Consider the following 25,176-nt stretch of genomic DNA (forward strand, 5'->3'; position numbering starts at 1 on the left):
GCGGCCGGCGGATTCGACGAAGGAGCGTCCGGAGGGCTTGCGGCAACCACATGTGACGACTGCTTCGTCCACGGTGAAAGACTATCCACAGCGCAAAGTACAATACTACAGCGCAAATAAAAGTTACGCCTTCTTTCTTTGCGTGAACATTTGGGCGGGGTTATGCAAATCTTCCCACATAGTGAGGTAGATATGTGTGGGCGTGTTAGAACGAGCCGTTTTAGGTAGGCGTGGCTGACTCTTAACTTTTATAAAGAATATCTCTTTGGATTTGAGACTTTAGTCTTTGCAACTTTACAGATCTTCTTTATGCACCAAGAGCTTGTAACACTCCAAAGAGAAAGGAAAAATTTTAATCGCATCATATGACCCCTTTAATAATGCTAAAATAACACTGGGACTTACAGACAAGCATTTTGTGCCTAGACTGGGACCAAACCAGTATAAACTGGTATAAACCCTTTTAACTTTTGACATTTTAGAGGAGATGCTTATGTATTTACATCTTGAAATATCCAATATAATTTCAAAGCAACTGAAAGTTCTTGATGGTTTTGTTGCTCTCAGATCATCAGCAGTATCCTGATGGAGCAGAGGGTGGTGTTTCTGTCCACCGACTGGGCCAAACTCACGCTAGTCGCCGAATGCTTCATGATCTTCATTCACCCGCTGCGCTGGCAGCATCCGTTCGTACCCGTCCTGTCTCGCCAAATGCTGGACTTCATCATGGCGCCCCCCGCCTTCCTGATGGGCTGCCACACGTCCCACTTCGAGGAGGTCGCAGAGGTACGGACCAGCTTCATATCGTACTTGGTTTGATTGCATGCTCCAAACCTTTTCCATTTCACATAGATGATTATGTGACATTCAAATCAGTTATACTACACTAATAGTAGTTTACTTGTATAGTAGACTTCTCATTGCTCAGTTGATGACAGCTTCCTGTTTCTTTTGACAGGAGTTGGATGATCTGGTTCTTGTAGACATTGACCAAGGAACAGTGTCGTCTTCAAGTTCAAACAGACTTGAGCTTCCAGATGTGCCACTGACAGCCAAAGATTGTTTTATATTCCGGTAAGAGACTCAATATTCCTGTTTCACTTTGCACGCCATATTGTATAAACGTTTGGGGGTCAGTAAGATTTTTTAATGTGAATGAATGAAGTCTCCAAGGCTGCATTTATTTGATCAAAAATACAGAAAAAACTGTAATATTATGAAGTATTATTAGAATTTAAAATAACAGTTTTCTATGTGAAAATATGTTCAAATATAATTGATTTCTGTGATGCGCAGCTGAATTTTCAGCATCATTACTCCAGTCTTCAGTGTCACATGATCCTTCAGAAATCATTCTAATATGCTGATTTGCTGCTCAAGAAACATTTCTGATTATTATCAATGTTGAGAATAGTTGTGCTGCTGAATATTTTTGTGGAAACATTATATTTTTCAGGATAGTCTGGAATAAAAGGCAGTATTTTAACATTGTAAACATGACGCACTGCACCTTTAATACAGACACCAACAGGGTGTTTTTGTAATTCATCACAACATGGCATCCCTTATTTATAATTTGGGGTGATTCACTGGATTTTACGCACGCTGTTGAGCATGATCCTGCTGTGTACAAAGCGTCAAACTCAAAGGAGCCCAGAGACAATTAAGTAAATTGCAAATAATGAACATAATTACTCCTAATAAACAGTCATCCAAAACATAAACATACAGCTGTAGGGCTCAGATCGTGTGTCATTAGTTCAGTTTCAGGATGTGGTGTGAATGCGGAGCTGCAGTGTTGAGTGTGTTTGTGTGTGTTTCTGTAGAGCTAAAGGACTGCAGCTTCAGTATGATCTGGATGTGTGTCACGCCGCCAGCCGCACTGACATCAACGAGCTGCGCGCTCACAGGAGACAGTGGCAGCGCAAAGTCAACACCGTCATCCTGAACGTCACCATGGAGCTCATCGTCAACATCTTCAGGTCTGGAGCTCAACACTTCTAGAGCTCATGTCATATGATGCTTTTTGTCATTATATTATTTTCTTTGTGAATTTCTTTGTCTTAATATTTTTTTGATCAGGTCTTTACCCTCTCTATGACCCCTTACAATTTGTCCTACACTATATTTAAATTTAATTTATTAAAGCAATAAGCCCCAAGAAGCTGTGTTTACAGTGAATTTATAACAGCTAAGGGACGTTGTTAGGCACGACGTGAAGCGGAGAAAACACAGAAGTAAACAAAGGTGTATGTTTGTAGTGTAATTTATGACAGCTTTCGAACGCGGCTCAACCAATCAGAATCAAGGACCGGAACTATCCGTTTTATAATTTACATTTTGTAAAAAATGTGTTATTGTTAGCTAAAACTATTTTTAAAAAATTATTTAAATAAAGCTGAAATGACATGAAATAAACGTAAAAAAAAAAATTTTACTTTGAAGAATTAAAATACTTTCAACTTAAAATACTAAACTTACTAATACTAAAACAAATAAAAATAAATTAAAGCTAAGTAGAAATATTTAAACTAATAAAACAAATAAAATCACAAAATCACACCACACAATTACTAAAACTAATATTTCACTAAAAACTGAAAATATAACAATAAAAGATAATAATGTTAATAAATACTATATAAATAATACTAAAATAACACTGATGGCAACAAACAATAAAATCTTCTCCGTTTAATTTTTTATTTCTTCTAAAAAGCCACAACTGCAAAAAGCAATGTTTTTTTCAAAAAAGTAAAATAACTTTAGGACACAATGTTAAAATTAAACAGGCTACGTATCTGTCATATATAAATGACCTCAGTTATGATTGGTTAAAGTCTTCTCATTACAGAATGCTGTCATTTAGATTCAGAACTGAAACATTCTGTCATTTCTGCGGTGGTCAGATTTATTCGAAAACACAAGATTTTTTGAAAGGTTTTATTTTATTTATTAAAGGTTAAACAGAAGCATCCTGCAATTTCTCCTGCTGAAATCTGAACACGGTGATATTGTTTCATGCTCTCTGAAATCCATATGCTTTCTTTTTCTGCTCTCTGTAGTGAGGTTTGTGATTTCCTGAACTATGAGCATCGTGTTTTCAACAGCGAGGAGTTCCTCAGGTCCAGAGAGATGACCGATCACACGTTCTACAAGAAGGTAAATAAATACTCGCGTCCGGTTGTACACTCAGCATGTTCTTCTCTACCAAACCCACTCACTCATGCATGTGTGTGTGCTTGTAGGTTTTAGACACTCATATATTCCACTCATTTCTACGGGACCGTTTGAACCAAAAGAATGATGCTTTCACTCGCATGCAGCTGAACATCCACTCAGAGACTCGCAGGTACAGTAAATAAAAGTCAACAACATTAATGAACTCTTTCATCTCATCTCTCTCTCTCTCTCTCTCTCTCTCTCTCTCTCTCTGTCTGTGTCCCGTTTCTGTTCATTAAATGAATATTGTGTTATTTTTCAGGTATTTTGCTTGTCACCAGTTCAATGCATATAAATGAAATGCATTTACAGTAAATAGCAATCAAGAAAGCAGGTCAAAAAAACGAATTGCAAAGCTTGCATGAATTGTGCAAACATGAAAATGTTTGATATCTGAGTTGTGCATTTCTAATTCCTCTTTTTGAGGTACAGTAGCACGTCTTCTCTAGGCGTAATGTCTGTGTGCAGTGTAAACATTTACGGACAGTTGCATCACATCTTCCTGTTGTCCTCAGGATATCACGTAAAAAAGTTTACTTTTCAGCTGATCATGCATTAGGGATGTACTTGATGAAAAGCTAATAAGCTTAACTCATTGGTGACCAGAGACAGAGAACACAAATAGGTGTCAAATACAGGCAACAATTAGTCATCGCAGGAAACAAAAAGCATCATCACCTCCTCATTCCCTCTCTGTCCAGCGATGAGAATGAGGCATGAATCTGTCTCAGTGTGATGCTTTCTATTGAAGGAAGGGGAAGTTAAAAGCTATATTTAAATCCACAGTAAACCTACATGCCAATGTGTACCAGTGAAAACATTTCACATGTGAAAGGCACCGCAGACAAAAACGTCCTGTTTAATTCTCCAGGCTCAGAGGAAGAGTGTAACATGACCTTTTATAATGATTTTTCAGTTTATACTGCATGTTTGGCATAGTTACAGATACCAAGGAAAAGTAACCAGGGTTATTATTTATTCTGGCATTGTTCTTGTAACTTAACAGGTTTGGTAAGTGATTCTGTCACAGCAGCCAGTGTTTTACTTCTTAAAAAAAAGTCAGGCATAGTTTTCACGGTCCTGCACGTTTAACTGCTGTCTCTGTAAGTGTATTTACTGTAAACATGTTTCCATGCATTTCTACTCATTGAGGAACATATTGAAATGATTATCAGTGGTAAAGCAGGTCACACATGCGGTATAAGACATTAGGTTAAAAACAACACAGAATATTTCTTTACGATTCAGTTTGGGTGGTGAAGTTCATCATCTGACATTAATGAGCTGAATTAAAACACGTCTCTGTCTCTTTTGCTCAGGATGAGGACCATGACAGAGTCTCCACGCAGACCCACGATGGAGGCGATCAACCGCAAGTACGTCCGACCAGAGAACGGCCTGAACAGCAGGCTGGGGATGAGTATGCCAAACCTGGCGGATCACCGGCTGCTCACTGTCCCGGTACGACAGACGTCCATGGGGACCATGACTTTCCAGAGTGGTGAGGAAACTTGGCTAAACTTTTAACAACACGTCATATATTTTGAAACAAGTCTTACAGTGTGTTCACACCAGACGCGAATGTAATTATTGGCACGAGTAGATTACATACAAAGTCAACGCAAAGACGCGTATAGAGGTGAATTCACGCCAGGCGACTCGAATTACGCGAAATGCGCAACGTGTTTGCCGCAAACGCACGATATTCGCCTCAATCGCGTCTTCCGCGCAAGTTCAAAAATTTCAACTCCAGTGGAAAATTCGCATGATGCGTTCTTGCGCAAGCCAATCAGCGAGTTTCTTGACACGTCCAGTTGAATCAGACAATAGAAGAGAGCATTATTGCAGCCGTCTGTTATTATATAGGTCTGTAACATAGACAACAATTAAAATCAGTTGTAGTGGTAGTTGTATTTTATTAGCATGGGAACCATGAATGCCAACATGTACTGTGACATACTGAAGCAGAGCATGATCCCCTCCCTTCGGAGAGGATCATATTCCAACATGATAACGACCCCAAACACACCTCCAAGATGACCACTGCCTTGCTAAAGAAGCTGAGGGTAAAGGTGATGGATTGGCCAAGCATGTCTCCAGACCTAAACCCTATTGAGCATCTCAAGGTCTCTAACATCCACCAGCTCCGTGATGTCGTCATGGAGGAGTGGAAGAGGACTCCAGTGGCAACCTGTGAAGCTCTGGTGAACTCCATGCCCAAGAGGGTTAAGGCAGTGCTGGAAAATAATGGTGGCCACACAAAATATTGACACTTTGGGCCCAATTTGGACATTTTCACTTAGGGGTGTACTCACTTTTGTGGCCAGCGGTTTAGACATTAATGGCTGTGTGTTGAGTTATTTTGAGGGGACAGCAAATTTACACTGTTATACAAGCTGTACACTCACTACTTTACATTGTAGCAAAGTGTCATTTCTTCAGTGTTGTCACATGAAAAGATATAATAAAATATTTACAAAAATGTGAGGGGTGTACTCACTTCTGTGAGATACTGTATATACAAACACAATTCATTTTGTGATTCAACAAATGTTTGTTCTTCAATAAAAACAAATATTTATTGAGAGAAAAAATGATTTAAGATGGAATGTTGAATGTTTTAGCATTTTAATTAAGTTAATAATTAGAATTAATATGACATATTTGTTCATATTAAAATTATTAATATATTATTAATAATAATATTCATATTAATTAAATTAATTCTGTACACATTTTAAGACATCCTAAGGCTCCCTTGGAAGTTTGCTGAGATTTTTTGTTCATAACAAATAGCATATGCCCTGAGCAGGTGATGTCATCAATATTTTATTTTTGTTCATTTTCCTGGAAGAGAAATATGCTGCTATATATTTATTTTTTCGACCTTCAGGTGTACACTAACATATAGACATGGACTAAAAGCTATAAAACTTTCATTTGGATTTAAGAAAGAAATTAAATGGTCCATTTTGATTTTTTGTCATCTATAAAACTTTGAACGAAGTCATAGTGCATGCCACTTATCTTTTATTTTATGTTAACAGGTTCCTGGAGTCCCTCAAGGCCAATCAAAACCTTTAAACTCCCAGAATTCCCTCCCCCGCTCTCCTACCAATACGTTCAGAGTTACTACAATGATCTCATCAGAGAGTTGAGCAAAGCCATCTCTGCAGCATCCTCAGACGACTCCGCCCTCCTGGCCCGCTACTATTACCTGCGGGGACTGGTGAACTCTGTTGCTGGGAAACGCGTGGATGCCCTTGTAGACTTCCAGAGCTTGTATAAGACGGACATGGACATCTTTCCTACCGAGCTGCTGAACGCGCTGCTTGAGTCTCTACCGGCGGAGGAGAGGAGGACAGCCGAGCGACGCCCCGATTTGAAGCGTTTGATCAGCCGGGTGAAAAGAGACAATGAACAGGAGCGGGCGCGACCGGTGGATGGCGGGTCGGTGAAGAGATTCGAACTTCCCAAGAAACACTTGCACGTGGAAGACTTTGTGCGGCGCGTTCAGGAGTCGGGCATTGTGAGGGATCAAGGCACCATCCAGCGGCTGTTTGAGGCGCTGACTGTGGGTGAGTGCAAAGCTCATACATCAGCATAGAGCTGTCGTATGATTGGGCCAAACTGACAAGCAAACTAATTGGCTAAGGAAACTGACAGAGATCATACCTTTCCTGTTATTGCAATCCAAGGCTGCATCTGAAAGCTTGGGCTGCTGACTTGTTGCCTTCCTGCCCTATCAGAAATTAAATTTACAGGCAGCACTTGTGTACGAAGGTACCTCACGAAACTGATTTCAGACAGACTTCTGAGACAGTTTAATAGTTTAATGATCTTGAACAAAATAGAGGGAGCTTTGGTGATAACTAAGCGAATATGTTATTACTGCAGTCAATACTAATTTCTCGCTAGAAATGACATCTAAAGTGGAAGAAGTTGGTCAAAAACATAACACACAAACTGACCATCAACCTCAACTTTCAGACGCCATTTTTTATTTTATTTTTTGTTAGCACAACTGTCACAAATTAAAACTAGATAGATAGACAGGTAGATGATGGATGGATGGTAGATATAGACAGATGATGGATGGATGGTAGATATAGACAGATGATGGATGGATGGATGGTAGATATAGACAGATGATGGATGGATGGATGGATAGATAGACAGGTAGATGATTGATAGATGGATGGGTAGATAGACAGGTAGATGATGGATAGATGGATGGGTAGATAGACAGGTAGATGATGGATGGATGGGTAGACTGGTAGATGATGGATAGATAGATAGACAGGTATATGGTAGATGGATGGATGGGTAGATAGGCAGGTAGATGATGGATGGATGGTAGATAGACAGGTAGATGATGGATAGATAGACAGGTATATATGGTAGATGGATGGGTAGACAGACAGGTAAATGATGAATAAATGGATGGGTAGATAGACAGGTAGATGATGGATAAATGGATGGGTAGATAGATAGACAGGTATATGGTAGATGGATGGATGGGTAGATAGACAGGTAGATGATGGATGGATGGATGGATGGGTAGATAGACAGGTATGTTGATGGGTAGATAGATAGACAGGTATATGGTAGATGGATGGATGGTAGATAGACAGGTAGATGATGGATGGATGAATGGTAGATAGACAGATGATGGATGGATGGATGGGTAGATAGACAGGTAGATGATGGGTAGGTAGACAGGTAGATGATGGATAGATGGATGGGTAGATAGATAGACAGATGATAGATGGATGGATAGATAGACAGGTAGATGATTGATAGTTGGATGGGTAGATAGACAGGTAGATGATGGATAGATGGATGGGTAGATAGACAGGTAGATGATGGATGGATGGGTAGACAGGTAGATCATGGATAGATAGATAGACAGGTATATGGTAGATGGATGGATGGGTAGATAGGCAGGTAGATGATGGATGGTAGATAGACAGGTAGATGGATGGATGGGTAGGTAGATAGATAGACAGGTATATATGGTAGATGGATGGATGGGTAGACAGACAGGTAAATGATGAATAAATGAATGGGTAGATAGACAGGTAGATGATGGATAGATAGATAGATAGACAGGTATATGGTAGATGGATGGATGGGTAGATAGGCAGGTAGATGATGGATGGATGGATGGTAGATAGACAGGTAGATGATGGATAGATAGATGGATGGGTAGGTAGATATATAGACAGGTATATATGGTAGATGGATGGATGGGTAGACAGACAGGTAAATGATGAATAAATGGATGGGTAGATAGACAGGTAGATGATGGATAGATGGATGGGTAGATAGGCAGGTAGATGATGGATGGATGGATGGATGGATGGGTAGATAGACAGGTAGGTTGATGGGTAGATAGATAGATAGACAGGTATATGGTAGATGGATGGATGGATGGTAGATAGACAGGTAGATAATGGATGGATGGATGGTAGATAGACAGATGATGGATGGATGGATGGATGGGTAGGTAGACAGGTAGATGATGGATTGATGGATGGGTAGATAGATAGACAGGTATATGGTAGATGGATGGATCGGTAGGTAGACAGGTAGATGATGGATGGATGGGTAGATAGACAGGTAGATGATAGATGAGTAGATGGATGGCTGGGTAGATAGACAGGCAGATGATAGATGGATGGTTAGATACAATAGATAGGTTGATGATGGATGGATGGGTGAGTAGATTGACTGGTAGATGATAGATGGAGGGGTAGACAGGTAGGATAGATGGATAGGTAGATGGATGGATTTTTATACGAATGGATGGACAGATAAATAGATGGATGGATGAATGGATGGTTCAATTCATAGTACTGCTATATAAATTTGGCTGATGCAGCAGTTGATGGCCATTATTGTAAAAAACAAATGTTGTATAGAATATACTGTTGGAATATATTAAAAATACTGAGTAAAAATATACTGATAATATCTGCTTCCAATATCGGCCTATTCCAGCAGATAAAAATCATTGGAATATGCTGATATTAAAGGGATAGTTCACCCAAAAATGACAATTCTGTCATTAATTACTCACCCTCATGTCGTTCCAAACCCGTAAGACCTTCGTTCATCTTCGGAACACAAATTAAGATATTTTTGATGGATTCTGAGAGCTCTCTGACCCTCCCATAGATAGCAAGGATCCTTACATGATCAAGGTCCAGAAACGTAGCAAGGAGATCGATAAAATAATCCATGTGACATCAGGGGTTCAACTGTAAGTTTACGAAGCTACGAGAATACTTTTTGTGTGTAAAAGAAAAAAATAACGACTTTATTCAACAATTCGTCTCCGTGCCACCCTGGCACCATTTTGGAGACTATCCACTGAATGTAAACAGCATATGCTGTTCTGTGTCAGCTGCGCCACGCGGATACGTTGTTTACGTTCAGATCAAAGCGCAAACAACGTAGAAAACGTATCCGCGTGGTGCAGCTGACATAGAACAGCATACACTGTTTACAGGGTGACGTGGAGGAGACGAATTGTTGAATAAAGTCATTATTTGTTTTGCTTTTGCGCACAAAAAGTATTCTCGGTTCAAATTACGGTTGAACCCCTGATGTCACATGGATTATTTAACCGATCTCCTTGCTACGTTTCTGGACCTTGATTATGTAAGGATCCTTGCTGTCTATGGGAGGGTCAGAGAGCTCTCAGAATCCATCAAAAATATCTTAATTTGTGTTCCGAAGATGAACGGAGGTCTTACGGGTTTGGAACAACATGAGGGTGAGTAATTAATGACAGAATTTTCATTTTTGGGTGAACTAACCCTTTAATATTGGCTGATAGTGATATGGTCACTGATGTATCGTGCATTTCTAGTATTTGGGGTAAAAATGGCTTTGGTTTGTCAGGTGTGGCTTCCACCTCCCAGTCTGTATTTTACCTTGAGCTGGAGGGTAAGCATAGTTTGCATGTGCCATCAGTACTAACAGCATCACGGCATGATGGCACACGTGTGACTCCGTACTGTATCTGCATGTGTGTGTGTGTGCGTGAAGGAATGCTCTTCAGGTAGGCCACATTCAGAGCTGCCGTCTCTAACCCAGTTTGTGTTTAACCCCTAGCTTTAGTCCTGTGTTCACTTGCTCGAGTAGCACAGTGCTGGTTAATCATTTCCTGTCTGTTTAAAGCTCTGTGACACATCACACATCAGTTCCTGGATGGTATTAGTAGAACAGGTTTGTGTTTGTCATGTGTGTCAAATGCATTTCATACTCATACACTCATACTCATTCTTTTATTTAAAAACATTTGAAGAATGCTTTAGTTAAAATTCAGGTTTTAAGGAGATATTTGTGCTGTATTGTGTACCATTTATATATATCTCACTGGAATTTTCCATATTGTTTTATTGCTTGGAGCCATAAAGTAAAGAAAGCACCTTTAACTCAGATGTCACGAGATCTCCAATAATTCAGTCATCATTTACTCATGCTCATGTTCTCAAACTAAATGACGTTCCTTCTTTTCATATAGTGTCATGTCATGTAGAAGAGACGTTTTGGTATATAAATGAATGCATAAATAAATTAGATAATCAATCAATCAATCAATCAAAGTTTATAGAAAAGTGTAAACATTTAAAAAAATAAATAAATAATAAAAATAAGATTATTAAATACATAAAACTAGATAAAAATATATAAATATATGCATATATAATTAATTTGGATAATCATTCAAACAATCAAAGTTTAAAGGAAACAATATAAAAATGTAAAAAAACAATAATAATAATAAAAATAATATTCAACTAAATAAATAAAGAAAAAATTGAGTAAAATATTTAATAATTAAATTAGATAATTAATCAGTATATCAAAGTTTAGAGAAAACAGTGTAAAAAAATTTACAAATGATAAATAATAAATAAGATTACACTAAACAATAGATAAATATATAATTAAAATAGATTAAATTAAATAAATACATGTATAATAAAAATACATTTAAGTAAATAATACATCTAGCAGTACACTATGTATGCAGTATAGTGCATAGGGAAAAAACTCACAATTTAATGTAATGTAATATAAACTAAATGTTAAATTTCACAGTATAAATTGAGTCTTTATACATGAAAATATATAGCTGCTTTTTACTTTATATTTTTCTATGGGTGCCTTGCACAAAGATGATCGTATTTTATTGTCCGCGGCATCTAAAAACCCACAATCTACTGTAAAGTGCTCATGTTTGCGATATCTCCTCCACGCAGGTCAGCAGAAGCAGGTGGATCCAGAGACCTTCTGCTTCTTCTACAACTTCTGGAAGGAGACTGAAGCGGCGGCTCAGGATGTGGATCTGCCGGCCGTCGTGCTGGAGCACCTGGAGACCGTCGAATGTGTCTACAAGCTCTCGTCCTCAGTGAAGACCAGCCACGGCGTGGGGAAGATCGCCATGACCCAGCGCAGGCTCTTCCTGCTGACGGAGGGCCGGCCGGGATACGTCGAGATCACCAAATTCAGAGATATTGAGGTGAGGTTTCGCTCACATCGCTCCGGCTTTAATAGTTTCTGCATTAACTGCAAATTTGAAAGACTTTATTCTTCTCATCCAGGACGTGAAGATTTCTTCTGCTCCTTTCCTTCTGCTGAGGATCCCGACGCTGAAGATCAAAACGTCCCACAGGAAGGAGACGTTCGAGGCCAATCTGAAATCGGAGTGTGACCTTTGGCACCTGATGATCAAAGAGATGTGGGCCGGGAGGAAGATGGCGGATGATCATAAGGTTTGATGACTGCATCAGTCTTTGCTTTAGCCAAATTCATCTCCTGGATCAGCCAAACCCCTCTGACATCAAATATTTTCTTCAAGTTAATATTTCAATGATTTAAAGGAACACGCCACTATTTTTGAAAATAGGCTCATTTTCCAACTCCCCTAAAGTTAAACAGTTGAGTTTTACCGTTTTCAAATCCATTCAGCCGATCTCCGGGTCTGGCGGTAGCACTTTTAGCTGTAGCTTAGCATAGATCATTGAATCTGATTAGACCGTTAGCATCTCGCTCAAAAATGACCAAAGAGTTTCGATATTTTTCTTATTTAAAACTTGACTCTTCTGTAGTTACATCGTGTACTAAGACCAACGGAAAATGAAAAGTTGCGATTTTCTGGCCGATATGGCTAGGAACTATACTCTCATTCCGGCGTAATAATCAAAGAACTTTGCTGCCATAGCATGGGTGCAGCAGGCGCAATGATAGTTACCTAGCTGGGGACTATTTTCAGGCGCTGCGTAATATCATTGCGCCTGCTGCACCCATGCTACGGCAGCAAAGTTCCTTGATTATTACGCCGGAATGAGAGTATAGTTCCTAGACATATCAGCCTAGAAAATCACAACTTAGTACACAATGTAACTACAGAAGAGTCAAGTTTTAAATAGTAAAAATATTGAAACTCTTTGGTCATTTTTGAGCGAGATGCTAACGGTCTAATCAGATTCAATGATCTATGCTAAGCTGCAGCTAAAAGTGCTACCGCCAGACCCGGAGATCGGCTGAATGGATTTGAAAACGGTAAAACTCAACTGTTTAACACTAGGGGAGTTGGAAAATGAGCCTATTTTCAAAAATAGTGGCGTGTTCCTTTAACCACACATTCTCTGATATGTCGGTTAATGGTCACATGACATGCCGATAAACAAATATAATACTTTTTTAGTAAGAGTTTTGGATTGTTTTTATTTTAAAACTATTTATTTAGTGTAGGACTGCACAATTTGGTCTAAAAATTATAGGCCTATTATGAGGGGTGCACATAAGTGGTACGCAGGTGCGCGTGCACGACCAAAATAAGAAGTGAGCTGTGTAAATAAGTTCAGACCGCTCATTTGCATACCAACCTGGTTGACAGCTGTTAATGCACAATTACCATTTTAGACCGATAAACTGTAATACTGTATGAGTTCTATTGATGAACATTTCATAAAAACATAAATATATTACTATTGTAATCGCACAATTTATTAAAACATTTATATTTATATCTTATAAAAATATATCTTATTAGTAATTTTATTTTACACTATGTAAGTTTCAGTACTAGTATGTCTTTAAATCTTCACTTTTAAACGTTAAAAACCCTCAAAATATTATAGTTGTATATAAAATTATAGTAAAAATGATAAGTTATAGGCCTATTATGATTATTTTGTCGTATTTCAACTTGAATTGTGATAATGAACATTTCATGTCATAAGGAAACATCTCATATTGCTGCAGCTGAAAATTTGTTTTATTTGGAATCTTTATTGCTTGTAAACTGTTCTTTGTTGTTATTATTATATATATTTTTAACTCTAATTATAAAAAAATTAAGACCAGATAAGTGTTAATCAAATTTTATTTTCAATTACGATTTTGGCTTTTAAAAGGTTTGAAAACAAGATAATCAAGATAAAAGCATATAGTAGGTTTTTTATTTTCTTTGTAAGGTGTGGAAGTGTACTTAACGTCGTTGTCTTTATCTAATTTATTTTTATTTATTATTTTTACGTTATTTAAAGTTATGTATATTTATAGACTACTGACTACCAAAAGATTTAAATATATTACTTTAACATAATAATTATAGAAATATATTATTGTAATAATAGAATTGTATTTAAAATAAAAAAATGTATTTGATAAGTATATTAATAATACATTTATTTTACACTGTAATTTACAATACTAATATGTTTCAATTCTTCACTTTCAAATGTTAAACCTTTGGCAAAAAAAGCCGGCATTGAGTAAGTCTGTGTTTAGTTGACAGCAGGTTTATTATAAATGCTTCTTGTTACAAATTGAAAGTCCTGAAAACTTAGGCCCACCAAAATCATGTGAATGTGAAAAAGCTGTCCTAACGGACGTTGCATTCCCAAACCTACATTATAAGTGACATGCAGAGATGGAGTTTGTGTGGAGCAGCATTTACTGTGAACCGAGACACTGAAAGCACCAGAACAGAGTGTAAAAGAACACAGTGTCGTCGTTTTTACTGAATGCAGCAGGTTTCGATGTGAGGCGTCAGAGTTTAGTGGGGTTTACTGTGTACTGTGGGGTTTAGTTTCGGGTGGAGTTGCTCTCACTCTCTCAAATTGCTGCTCCTCAGACATGAAGCGTGGTGACATTAATAGCTCTTGTCCTGAGGGTCGGGAGTGTCTCTCCTGCGCTGTAGACACACGTGTGAATGTGTGCTGTGATCTGTGTCCTACAGGACCCTCAGTTCATGGAGCAGGCCTTGACTAACGCTCTGCTGATGGACGCTGTGGTCGGCAGCCTGCAGTCACAGAAAGCCATCTTCGCAGCTACCAAACTGGCCTACTTTGACAAGAAGAAGCTTGAGGGTGTGTATCACTCAATAAGTGCTGTTCTGAAGAACCACATTTACTCCAGATTTCTTACTGTGGCTTTTTAGTTAATGGCTGAACGTGCATAATTACTGTAAGTTATGCACGTATGCACACACACACACATATGTGACCCTGGAGCACAAAACCAATCTTAAGTCGCTGGGGTCTAAGTTATGCACGTATGCACACACACACACATATGTGACCCTGGAGCACAAAACCAATCTTAAGTCGCTGGAGTATATTTGTAGCAATAGCCAAAAATACATTGTATGGGTCAAAAAGATTTTTCTTTTATGCCAAAAATCATTAGGATATTAAGATCATGTTCCATGAAGATATTTTGTAAATTTCCTACTGTAACTATATTAAAACTTAATTTTTGATTAGTAATATGCATTGCTAAGAACTTAATTTTGGGAACTTTAAAGGCGATTTTCTCAATATGTTGATTTTTTTGTATCTCTGCCAAATATTGTCCTATCCTAACAAACCATACATCAATGAAAAGCTTATTTATTCAGCTTTCAGATGTTGTATAAATCTCAACTTCGAAAAATGTACCCTTATGACTGGTTTTGTGGTCCAGGGTCACATATATATGTGTGTGTGTGTGTGTTAGTGCTGTCACTCAATTAAAACAAAATTATTAATTGCTCGTTTTTTGGTAATTAATCAAGATTGTTATACAATTATAATTATCTATAGAATTTATCTAAACAATATCTTATTTTTATATTATTTTTTAATTAATTATTTTCATAATATTTTAATGTGTGTATATGTATGTATACACACATTTTACTTATTTTATTTATCAAAATGTTTGTTTTTGTTTTTCAATTATATTTAAAGGAAATGCACATTTTAAAAAGAGTGTTTCTAAAGTTCAATAAATGCATGATGCTTTCAGAGAAAATGACTAATTATGTAACGAGTAAATGGAATGTAATCCTTGTGATCTCAGTATTTACCAGAATACTCCTGATTTTGATTATTTGCGATAAATGAGCAATCTGAAGGCATTAGTTGGACCTAAAAGCAGCAATCTACAAAAACTGCAGAGTATACATAATAAATGACCGTTTTAGTATTTAGTGACTGTATTTGTCTCTGGGTTTATTGTAGTGCCCATGATGGTCCCTAAAACTACATCTGATACCCTGAAACACAAGATCAACCCGTCTCTGGACCAGACGGCTCCTCAGGCGGTGGATGTCCTTCTCTACACACCTGGTAAGTCTGCTGAATGCCTTTTGTGTTTAGCAGAATAAAGAAAGGAATGCAGTGTTCAGTATTTATCTGTTTAAAAAAGACAAAGAGCAAAGCCAAACTCATGTTTGTTTCATATCAAAGTGGCTTTCGCGTTCAAGTTTCTCCCATCCAGATCAACCAGTTTCACCTGGTGTTTCCACAGACGTGTCACTGGTGTTGTGCAGATGGGTAGTGTGTTACTCCGGTGTCCTGTTCACATGTTTCTGTGCGATCCTGCAAGCATGGAGAAGAACAGGTTTACCAATCAGATTTGCAGAAACCGCCCAGGGCTGAGTTTCCATGCTCACTTATTTTCTTTCCAGTGTATGATTACGACATATTTGCCCTCACTGGACTCATTCAGGACGGACTCGTGACTTGTGCATTAATGTCATTATGATTTCCTCTGAGTGACGTACTGTAAGTGAACTGGGTGAAACACAAACCTCTGTTCAAGGAGCACTTCATTCTTTACCGTGTTTGTTAAAGGCGTAACGAAGCTAAACAAGCACAACTCCAGGTCAGGTTATGGTGTTCTTTGATTTCAGGGTGCTTTCAGAGACTAGATTGCTGAGATCAGTTTATGCCATAAACATCTGGAATCTTTTTCTGATTCCAATTATACTCCAAGAATTCTCATCTGAAGACAGATTTTCTTTTTTTTGTTGCATTTAAAATGGTTTTATTATTTGGGTTTTTGTAAGGATATATACATTTTTTTATATATATAGTATATTATTATTTCGATTTCCTGAAGAATGCATTTTAAAACCAAGCAAGTTTCATCCAATGCAATATCTGCCTATTCCATTGTTTCTGTTGTAATTATAACAAAACAGAATCTTTTTAAACCTTTTTATTGATGTATTGAATGAATCAACCATGGATTCATTATGTGTTTGGAACTTTTTACCGATTCAAATCTGATGTGCTCCAAGAGTTCATTGTTTTAAAAGCATCTTATATAATTGTATTAATTTTGCATTAATGCATAGTTAATGTACTTTATTCCAGAACTGTATGTTCATCAATAAAGTCAGTAGTTATTGAGGCAAAATAAAAATAAATATGTTTAGTTTGCATATTGATAGCATTTTAATTCTTTCATTAGAATTTAATTAATTAGATTCATTTAATATATGAATATTATATATTCTTTAATGTAAATATTCATTAGAAGCACTGTGCTAGGGTATTGCTGCTAGATGGTTGCTAGGGTGTTCTGGGTAGTTGCTAGGTGATTTCTTACTGTGTCATGTAAAATACATCCTGCAGCCTCAAATGTTTGTGATTATTCTGGTTCAATAAAAAGCCACTCAGTGCATTTAAGCTGTGGAATAATATCACTTTTATACTTTAGACCAGGGCAACGGTATGATCGGCATAATCTTGTGAGCTTTTGATTTGTTCGGTTTCACTGCTGTCAGCCGTTGATCAAGGACTTGTCATATGACTCTGATAAGTATCACAAATCAGTTTTCAGTCTTTCTGTTGCGGAACATAAAAACACCGTCCTGCTCCTGTTGGTTCAGCTGAACGCAATAGTAAAAGTCACATGCTTTCTTTCCACGTCTGAGGAGTGACGTACTGTAAACGATCTCCTAAAACCTGCCAAGAACATTTACAGGTCATATTCCACCACAAAATCATGAGAAAGAAATAAGAAAATATATCTGGCATAAAAAAAGCTTGTTTGTAGGAGCATTAGGATTTTTTACTTTATGAAAATTATGCATATTTTCCCCCAAAACTGTCATTACTGTAATACAAAATATATTATTATTCATTTTGTGAAGCATTTATACATAACGTGGTACTGCCTTTAATTCATGCTCATTTAAATGAAATTTTTTTTTTTATTATATTACATTAATAAGAATGAGGGGACAAATGTGGTTATTAGTTATTATGAGAATAACGCCATAATGACAAAAAAACTATCGATCCTTCATTTTATTTAGGGATGCACGATATATCGGCCACCATATCGGTATCGGCCGATAAATGCTCATTTTTTCTGTTATCGGTATCGGCCCGATAAGAAAATTTGGCCGATATCTTTAAGCCGATAAATAATGCATTATTTCCTTCAGAGACACTTCAACAAAGCATATTTTTATTATATAAACTGTTTGGTAACTTTATAATAACATTTATAAAAAAATCATTAACAAACATTATATAATGTTTAACAGGTCATTAGTTAATATATAGTCACATAGCTAGAAACATGAGATAATGTTAATGTTTACTAATAAACTTATTAAACCGTTCTTAATGATTAACTGATCCTTATTTCATGTAAATCAATATGGTTATAAATGCCATTAAACTTTAATTCATATGATCATGCACTAAATCTACAAATGATTTTAACAGATGTGATATTTTGCTGCTGTTGAGGGGCGATACGGGTAAGGTTAGGGACAGGTTTGGTGGAATGGGTAGGTTTACGGGTTGGTTAAGAGGTCAGGGGTCAATTTGAGGGAACACTGTTCAAACTGTTTATATTACATTGTTCTGATAAATGAAGTAGTATTTTCTTGAAAACTGATTTGTTTTCTCCTGTTGATGTATGAAGGAATATCCTGTTCAGTAATGATATATACAGTAGTATGCTAATATAAGTGTTGAGGTGATAAAAACATGATTTGCACGCAAATTACAATGTGCGGGATGTCTTTAGCAAGCATTTAGCTAAACCTAACTAACCACCCATTACACAAACAGCAGCTAGAAGTCCAGTGCACATAAAGATACTGAACGATTAGTAAACGTTTATAAACATTTACAAATAATGAATAGTTTCCACTTTAGATTGGGTACTGCAAAAACATGAACAAATAATTAAGAAATGATTTATTACGATTTGAATATACGCAACAAACGCAGGCCAAATATAAGACCTTTACAGACTGTGATTATAAAATAATGAATATGTCAACATTAATAGTTTGTGAAGTGCTTAAAATGCATTTGTAAATGTACAAAAAGATCAGATATGTGAAGTGAAGTTTAATGGCATTCAAAAGTACATTAACAAATAAGCTTTCAATCGTTGTGGAATTTCTGAATATAATTTAAAAATTGCTTGTTCGTTTGAAGTTTAATGACATTTGTAAGCATTAACTAATGATCCGTTAAACATTATATAATGTTTGTTAATGGTTTATTAATGAAGCTTTTAATCACTGTAAGCCATCTGTTAAAATCATTGGTAACACTTTACAATAAGGTTCATTAGTTAAACATTAGTTAATGTATTAACTAACATAAACAATAGCTCCCCTAAGAGAGAGAACAGAAGATCTAGTCATGTTTTTTTGTGAGATTGACCTTATTGTGTCGCAGGATGTTATTATTTAGCACAGATGTAGGTCTCAGTCAGTGTATGTAGACACACATCCTCCCTCAGATTGTGTAAGTTTTCTGGTAAGGGGTCTGTGACACAGCAGGGAGGATTTTACCACCGTTCAGAAGGAAACTGAATCGTTATGGAAGCAGAGACTCATCCTGTAAGCATCGCTTGTGTGTTTTGTAGGGCAGCTGGGCGTTTTGGAGCTGGACGGCGGTGGAAACCCAAAGCTGTGGTGCGCTTTGAGCGATGGGAAGGTGCTGGTGTTCGACGCGGCCAGCTGGTCCATGCAGCACAACTCTGTTCAAGTGGGAAAGTCCCGTCTGGTGAGGGACCCTCTCTAGACAGATGAAATGACCTGAGTTTCCTTGCCTCACACTTATCAGACATGAGAGGCTGATTATTAGACAACAACAGCAATATGTTAAAAGACAATGCACGATAAATAAAATAAATACTTAAAATAAAAGCAACCAAGTAATATAGTTCATTAGTATAAAGACTGCAAACAATTTGCTGCATCTAAAAGCATTAAGATTTTTGACTTTGTGACAATTAAGCAAATTTTCCCCACAACATTAAAATGCAGTAATAATACAAAAAATACTCCTGTACATAAGCAAAATGTTGTTTGTGCATTACCCCGCATGCTGCATCGACGACAATTTTTCTCCTTGTTTTTTGGGTGTTGTTTTTTTTTTGACTCCACCACTTTACTGTGATGCATATAGTCATGGAAACTATTAGTGCACTTATAGTAGTGCTGCCCCCTGCTGGTTACTGTATTAACACACACTCGTTTTCACTCCTGTCAGAATTGCATGCTGGCAGTGAACCAGCAGCAGCTGTGGATCGGCTCAACGGATTCGTTCATTTACATCATAAACTCGCGGAGCGTTTCCTGCAATAAACAACTGACGGAGCATCGCGGCGAGGTCACGGGAATCGCCCTGGAGGAGAGAACTGACAAATTCAGGTAACGGAGACAAAAAAGGTATCGTTCACCCAAAAATAAAAATAAACTCCCCCTCAGGCCATCCAAGATGTAGATGAGTTTGTTTCTTCATCAGATTTGGAGAAATGTAGCATTGCAACACTTGCTCACCAATGGATGCTCTGCAGTGAATGGGTGCCGTCAGAATGAGAGTCCAAACAGCTGATAAAAACATCACAATAATCCACACCACCCAAGTCCTTCAGTTAACATCTGGAGAAGACAAAAGCTGTGTGTTTATAAGAAACAAATCCATCATTAAGACGTTTTAACTTTCATCTCTTTTAGCAAAATTCCAGTCCATAATCCATAATAACGCTTCCCCCAGTGAAAAAGTCCATCTCCTGTTGTTTCTCACATCAAAATGCACCCACATATTTGTTTAGAGCTGTGCTTGATCTGTGCAGATTTCTCTCCTGATTCAGACGTGACTACTTTTTCACTGGAGAAAGCGTTATTGTGGATATTTTAGCTGGAAGCAAAGTTAAAACGTCTTAATGATGGATTTAGTGTCTTACAAACACACAGCTTTTGGCTTCTCAAGTCATTAACTGATGGATTGGAGTGGTGTGGATTACTTGTGGATTATTGTGATGTTTTTATCAGCTGTTTGGACTCTCATTCTGACGGCACCCATTCACTACAGAGGAGTCACTGGTGAGCAACTGATGTAATGCTGCATTTCTCAGAATCTAGACATCAATGCTAACTGAATTGAATTTTTGACCTGCTGTCTGTGACAGTCAGACGGTGGCGTACTCGTGCAGTGACGATTGCAGTGTGATCGTGTGGGACGTGTCCACGCTGCAGGTCAAACGACAGTTCACAGTCTCCTGTGACAGACTGCAGTCCATCCAGATCCATAACGGCATGCTGTGGTGCTGTAAGTCTGCCTCTCGTACTACTTCAACTCCAACAAATGCTCGTTTCTATTATATTAATGAATGAATTTACGGTTTTAACCAAAACAGTTTTGAAGGGCCTAAATCATTGACCGAAATGGTCACTTAATTAAACCAAGATTTTTTTAGTCTGTGATATTTTCAGTTGATTCGAGAACAAAACTTCACTAAACTTCATTTGTAGCATGGCTCTCATCTAATAATCGCATTAAACTTTGTGCTTTGTTACTTTTGAGATTTTGACTTTTAATCAGCTAGAATTTTGTTAAATATATGCACTATATTACATATTGATTATGATTTTACTTAACCTGTTGTCTTAATTATTGAATGTGTGTTTGAATAAATCTGTCATGAAAACAAGTTTTATTACAGCCACATTTTAAATGTTTACATTTGAATAATGAATTGGAGTAGAAATATAATAATATCATTAAAAAGGTTTATTTAAAAACTGCCTGTGCAGTTCAAATGTTTATATGCAGTTCAGTTTTTATTTGAGTGTGGATTATAAAACAAATGAGATTAAGATTAAAGGGTTAGTTCACCCAAAAATGAAAAGTCTGTCATTAATTACTCGCCCTCGTGTTGTTCGAAACCCGTAAGACCTTCGTTCATCTTCGGAACACAATTTAAGATATTATTGATGCTTCCCTACAGCTCTCTGACCCTCCCATAGACAGCAAGGTAACTACCACGTTCAAGGTCCAGAAAAGTACCAAGATGATCGACAAAGTAGTCCGTGTGACATCAGTGGTTCAACTGTAAAGTTACGAAGCTACGAGAATACTTTTTTGCACAAAGAAAACAAAAATAACAACTTTATTCCACATTTTCGTCTCTACTGTGTCACTTGTGGCTAATGACATCATCACGCCAGAACTGGGTCAGCGCCGGCGCCGCCACACGCTCGCGTCATGGTACTGCCGTGAACGCACATCCAAAGTGACGCAGTAGAGACGAAAATGTGGAATAAAGTCGTTATTTTTGTTGTTTTTTTGCGCAAAAAAGTATTCTCGTAGCTTCGTAACTTTACAGTTGAACCACTGATGTCACACGGACTACTTTGTCGATCATCTTGGTACTTTTCTACCACGTTCAAGGTCCAGAAAAGGTCAGAGAGCTGTGGGGATGCATCAAAAATATCTTAAATTGTGTTCCAAAGATGAACGGAGGTCTTACGGGTTTCGAACAACACGAGGGTGAGTAATTAATGACAGAATTTTCATTTTTGGGTGAACTAACCCTTTAATTATTTGATTAATGAATAACCTTTGGGTTTCAGCAAAACGAAAATTATTTCAGTACTGATTTTTTTGTATTAAAGGTGGGCGTGATTGTCTGCTGGAAGTGCGCAGGAACGGCACAGTTCATCGTAAGGTGTCTCTTCCAGATCACCTGCACAGTTCGCCGAGGGGCTTCAGCAGTTTCCTGCTCTTTAACGAGGTAAAAATCACCACTTTGCCATTTCCTCACGGCTAGCCTCTGTTTCACCGAGGCCGTGAGCTCGTCCGGTTCTCTGCGTGTCCATTCAGGTGGGCTTCAGCACTCATTAGCACAGCGTCCAGAGCCGCTCTGAGGAAGCCGTTAATGAAGCACACGTGTGAGGCTGTTTTAATGGGTCTCTGGCCTCTGATGAGCTGTGAGGGGACCAGCTTTGATCATTTCCAAGAAAAGAGATTCTGAAGTTGCTGTGTGGTTGCTTGGTTCTTCTGGGTGGCTCCTAATTGGAGTGGAAAATTATTCAGATTTGATTTTTAATTATGATTTTAGGTAGTTTGTGGAAGTGCACTGCTACATAGATAATGCTTTATGTGTTGATCTAATTTTTTGTTTTTTACATTTTTAAACTACTTTTATATTATTTATTTAAATTGTGTGTGTGTGTGTATATATGTAAATATATGTTTATTTATTTATTTAAACTACCATTCAAAAGTTTAGGGTCGGTTTTTGAAAAAAGTATTTTATGCTCACCGAGACGACATTTATTTGATCAAAAATGCAGTAAAAACAGTAATATTATTAAATATTATTACAATTTAATATAACAGGTTTCTATGTGAATATCTGTTAAAATATAATTTATTTCTGTGATCAAAGTTGAATTTTCAGCATCATTCCTCCAGTCTTCATTGTCACATGGTCCTTCAGAAATCATTCTAATATGCAATTCTGATATTTTTGTTGAAACTGTGATGCGTTTTATTTTCCACGATTTTTTGATTAACAGAAAGTTGAAAAAGAACAGCATTTATTTGAAATAGAAATCTTTTGTAACATTTTCAATGTCTTTACTGGCACTTTTGATGTTGTGCATCATTTAGAAGTTAATGCATCCTTGCTGAATAAAAGTATGAATTTTTTTAAACAAATCTGACCACAAATTTTTTACTGAAGTGTATATTATTTATTTATTTTATTTATTTATCTACAATTTTAATATATATATATACTGTATATATATATATATATATAGTGAAAAGAAATCCACAATTTTTTTTCATTTTTTTTTTCAATAAATGCATGATGTTTCCAAATTCAACAAGTAATTATGTTAAATACAGTAATTACGATCTCATTGTTATAATTATAATAATTGTGTTTTTTGCAATAACTGAGCAGCCCAAGTAAATGAAAGTCTGTGATTTTTTTTTTTCACCCGTTTTTCAGTGCCCATCTCTCCCTTGTAAAGTAATACTCATGTAAAGCATTATGAACCTGAGTGTTAATTGGCTTGTGGTGGGAATGTGATTGCAGTCGGAGCAGCTGTGGGCGGGTTTGGCAGACGCAGGTGAGCTGTGTGTGTGGCACTGCAGAGACCTGAACAAGCCCTTCATCAGGATCCAGCTCAAAGACTGCGCCGGCGTCGTCTGCATGATCAAAGTCAAGAACCAGGTGAGACACCACTCACGTTCATCTGTCGATATGTGTAAGTAGAAGATAAAGATTGACATTACAGTCTCTCCCGCTCTCAGATCTGGGTGGGCTGCCACGGTCGCAGTGCCGAGGGGAAGACCCGCGGCAAGATCTACGTGGTGAACAAGGATCGATACACGGTGGAGAAGGAGCTGATGGCACACGACGACAGCGTTCAGACTCTGTGCTCGGCTGAAGATCGGTACATGCTCAGCGGAGCCGCGTGGGCCGACGGCAAAATCGGCATCTGGAAAGTTGAGTAGAAACCAGCCGGAACATGTGATCCATTTCAGACTTTGCAAACCGATGTTATGGAACATTTATAGACAAGTGAAGCCTGTGTTTAAAAATAAGAGGAAATACACCTGATACATGACCATAAATGCATAGATGCACAGTATGAATGAAGAAACACAGTGCATGCACACACTGCCAGATGAAAAACAGTGCACATTTACAGCCAAAACATGCACATTTTCACTTTCTTTTGATCATTTAAGTGTTCATTTGCTTGTTACATGAATATGAAATGTCAATATGGAAGGGAAGGACATTTTTACACTACATTTATTATGAATTCTTCAGTGTTATATTCAGTATTTATGTACCTGGTTCTTGTCTGAATATGATTTATGACTGTTATTAAATGAGCTCACAGCAAACTAAGGGAGATAAGTGTGTATTAGTGCTCAAACAACTCAAGTCTTGTTTTAAGATGTTTTAACTGGCCAGTTAGCTTCAGTTAGCACTCTAGTTTATGAAATACATGTATTTTATACATGTGAAAACACAAATTTGTTTGAATTTGTAAAGGGATAATTGTTTGTTATTTTCTCATATCGACGTCTCAGGAGAGCAGCGACACGTTTCGTTTCACTGAAGGTTGTGAAGTCCATCTGCGGAGTGCAGATTATGGTTTGTAATCTTCATCTCCAGAGATCAGGAGTCATGTCGTTTAATCCCGTCTGAACCTCTCAGTGCGCTTATTAAAGTGTGTCGAGGAATTATGGGCAGCTGTGGTCACTCATCTGACGCATAAACAGACCCAACACTGAGCTAAAGAGCAGCAATATACAGATATACCACTCTTAGTTTTATATGCCTCCCTATTTGTAAACATTTGTTAGTCTT

General features: G+C 37.4%; 1 protein-coding gene across 1 annotated transcript in view; it reads left to right on the top strand.

Moving 5' to 3' along the window:
- LOC107559760 (DENN domain-containing protein 3) overlaps positions 1 to 24,854 on the top strand; it is a 33,785-nt gene extending 8,931 nt beyond the window's left edge. The window contains exons 8-24 of the mRNA XM_016243698.1: positions 568 to 786; positions 959 to 1,074; positions 1,827 to 1,982; positions 3,066 to 3,162; positions 3,249 to 3,352; positions 4,542 to 4,723; positions 6,270 to 6,800; positions 11,499 to 11,758; positions 11,841 to 12,011; positions 14,486 to 14,615; positions 15,750 to 15,857; positions 19,417 to 19,556; positions 20,046 to 20,206; positions 20,968 to 21,107; positions 22,454 to 22,572; positions 23,887 to 24,024; positions 24,105 to 24,854. Of these exons, the coding sequence (XP_016099184.1) occupies positions 568 to 786; positions 959 to 1,074; positions 1,827 to 1,982; positions 3,066 to 3,162; positions 3,249 to 3,352; positions 4,542 to 4,723; positions 6,270 to 6,800; positions 11,499 to 11,758; positions 11,841 to 12,011; positions 14,486 to 14,615; positions 15,750 to 15,857; positions 19,417 to 19,556; positions 20,046 to 20,206; positions 20,968 to 21,107; positions 22,454 to 22,572; positions 23,887 to 24,024; positions 24,105 to 24,308 (2,976 nt within the window). The 3' untranslated portion in view covers positions 24,309 to 24,854. The remainder of the gene's footprint in view (positions 1 to 567; positions 787 to 958; positions 1,075 to 1,826; positions 1,983 to 3,065; positions 3,163 to 3,248; positions 3,353 to 4,541; positions 4,724 to 6,269; positions 6,801 to 11,498; positions 11,759 to 11,840; positions 12,012 to 14,485; positions 14,616 to 15,749; positions 15,858 to 19,416; positions 19,557 to 20,045; positions 20,207 to 20,967; positions 21,108 to 22,453; positions 22,573 to 23,886; positions 24,025 to 24,104) is intronic.
- The last annotated feature ends 322 nt before the right edge of the window (positions 24,855 to 25,176 follow it).

This window comes from Sinocyclocheilus grahami, unplaced genomic scaffold (assembly GCF_001515645.1).
Source record: "Sinocyclocheilus grahami isolate Dianchi unplaced genomic scaffold, SAMN03320097.WGS_v1.1 scaffold697.1, whole genome shotgun sequence".
NCBI lineage: Eukaryota > Metazoa > Chordata > Actinopteri > Cypriniformes > Cyprinidae > Sinocyclocheilus > Sinocyclocheilus grahami.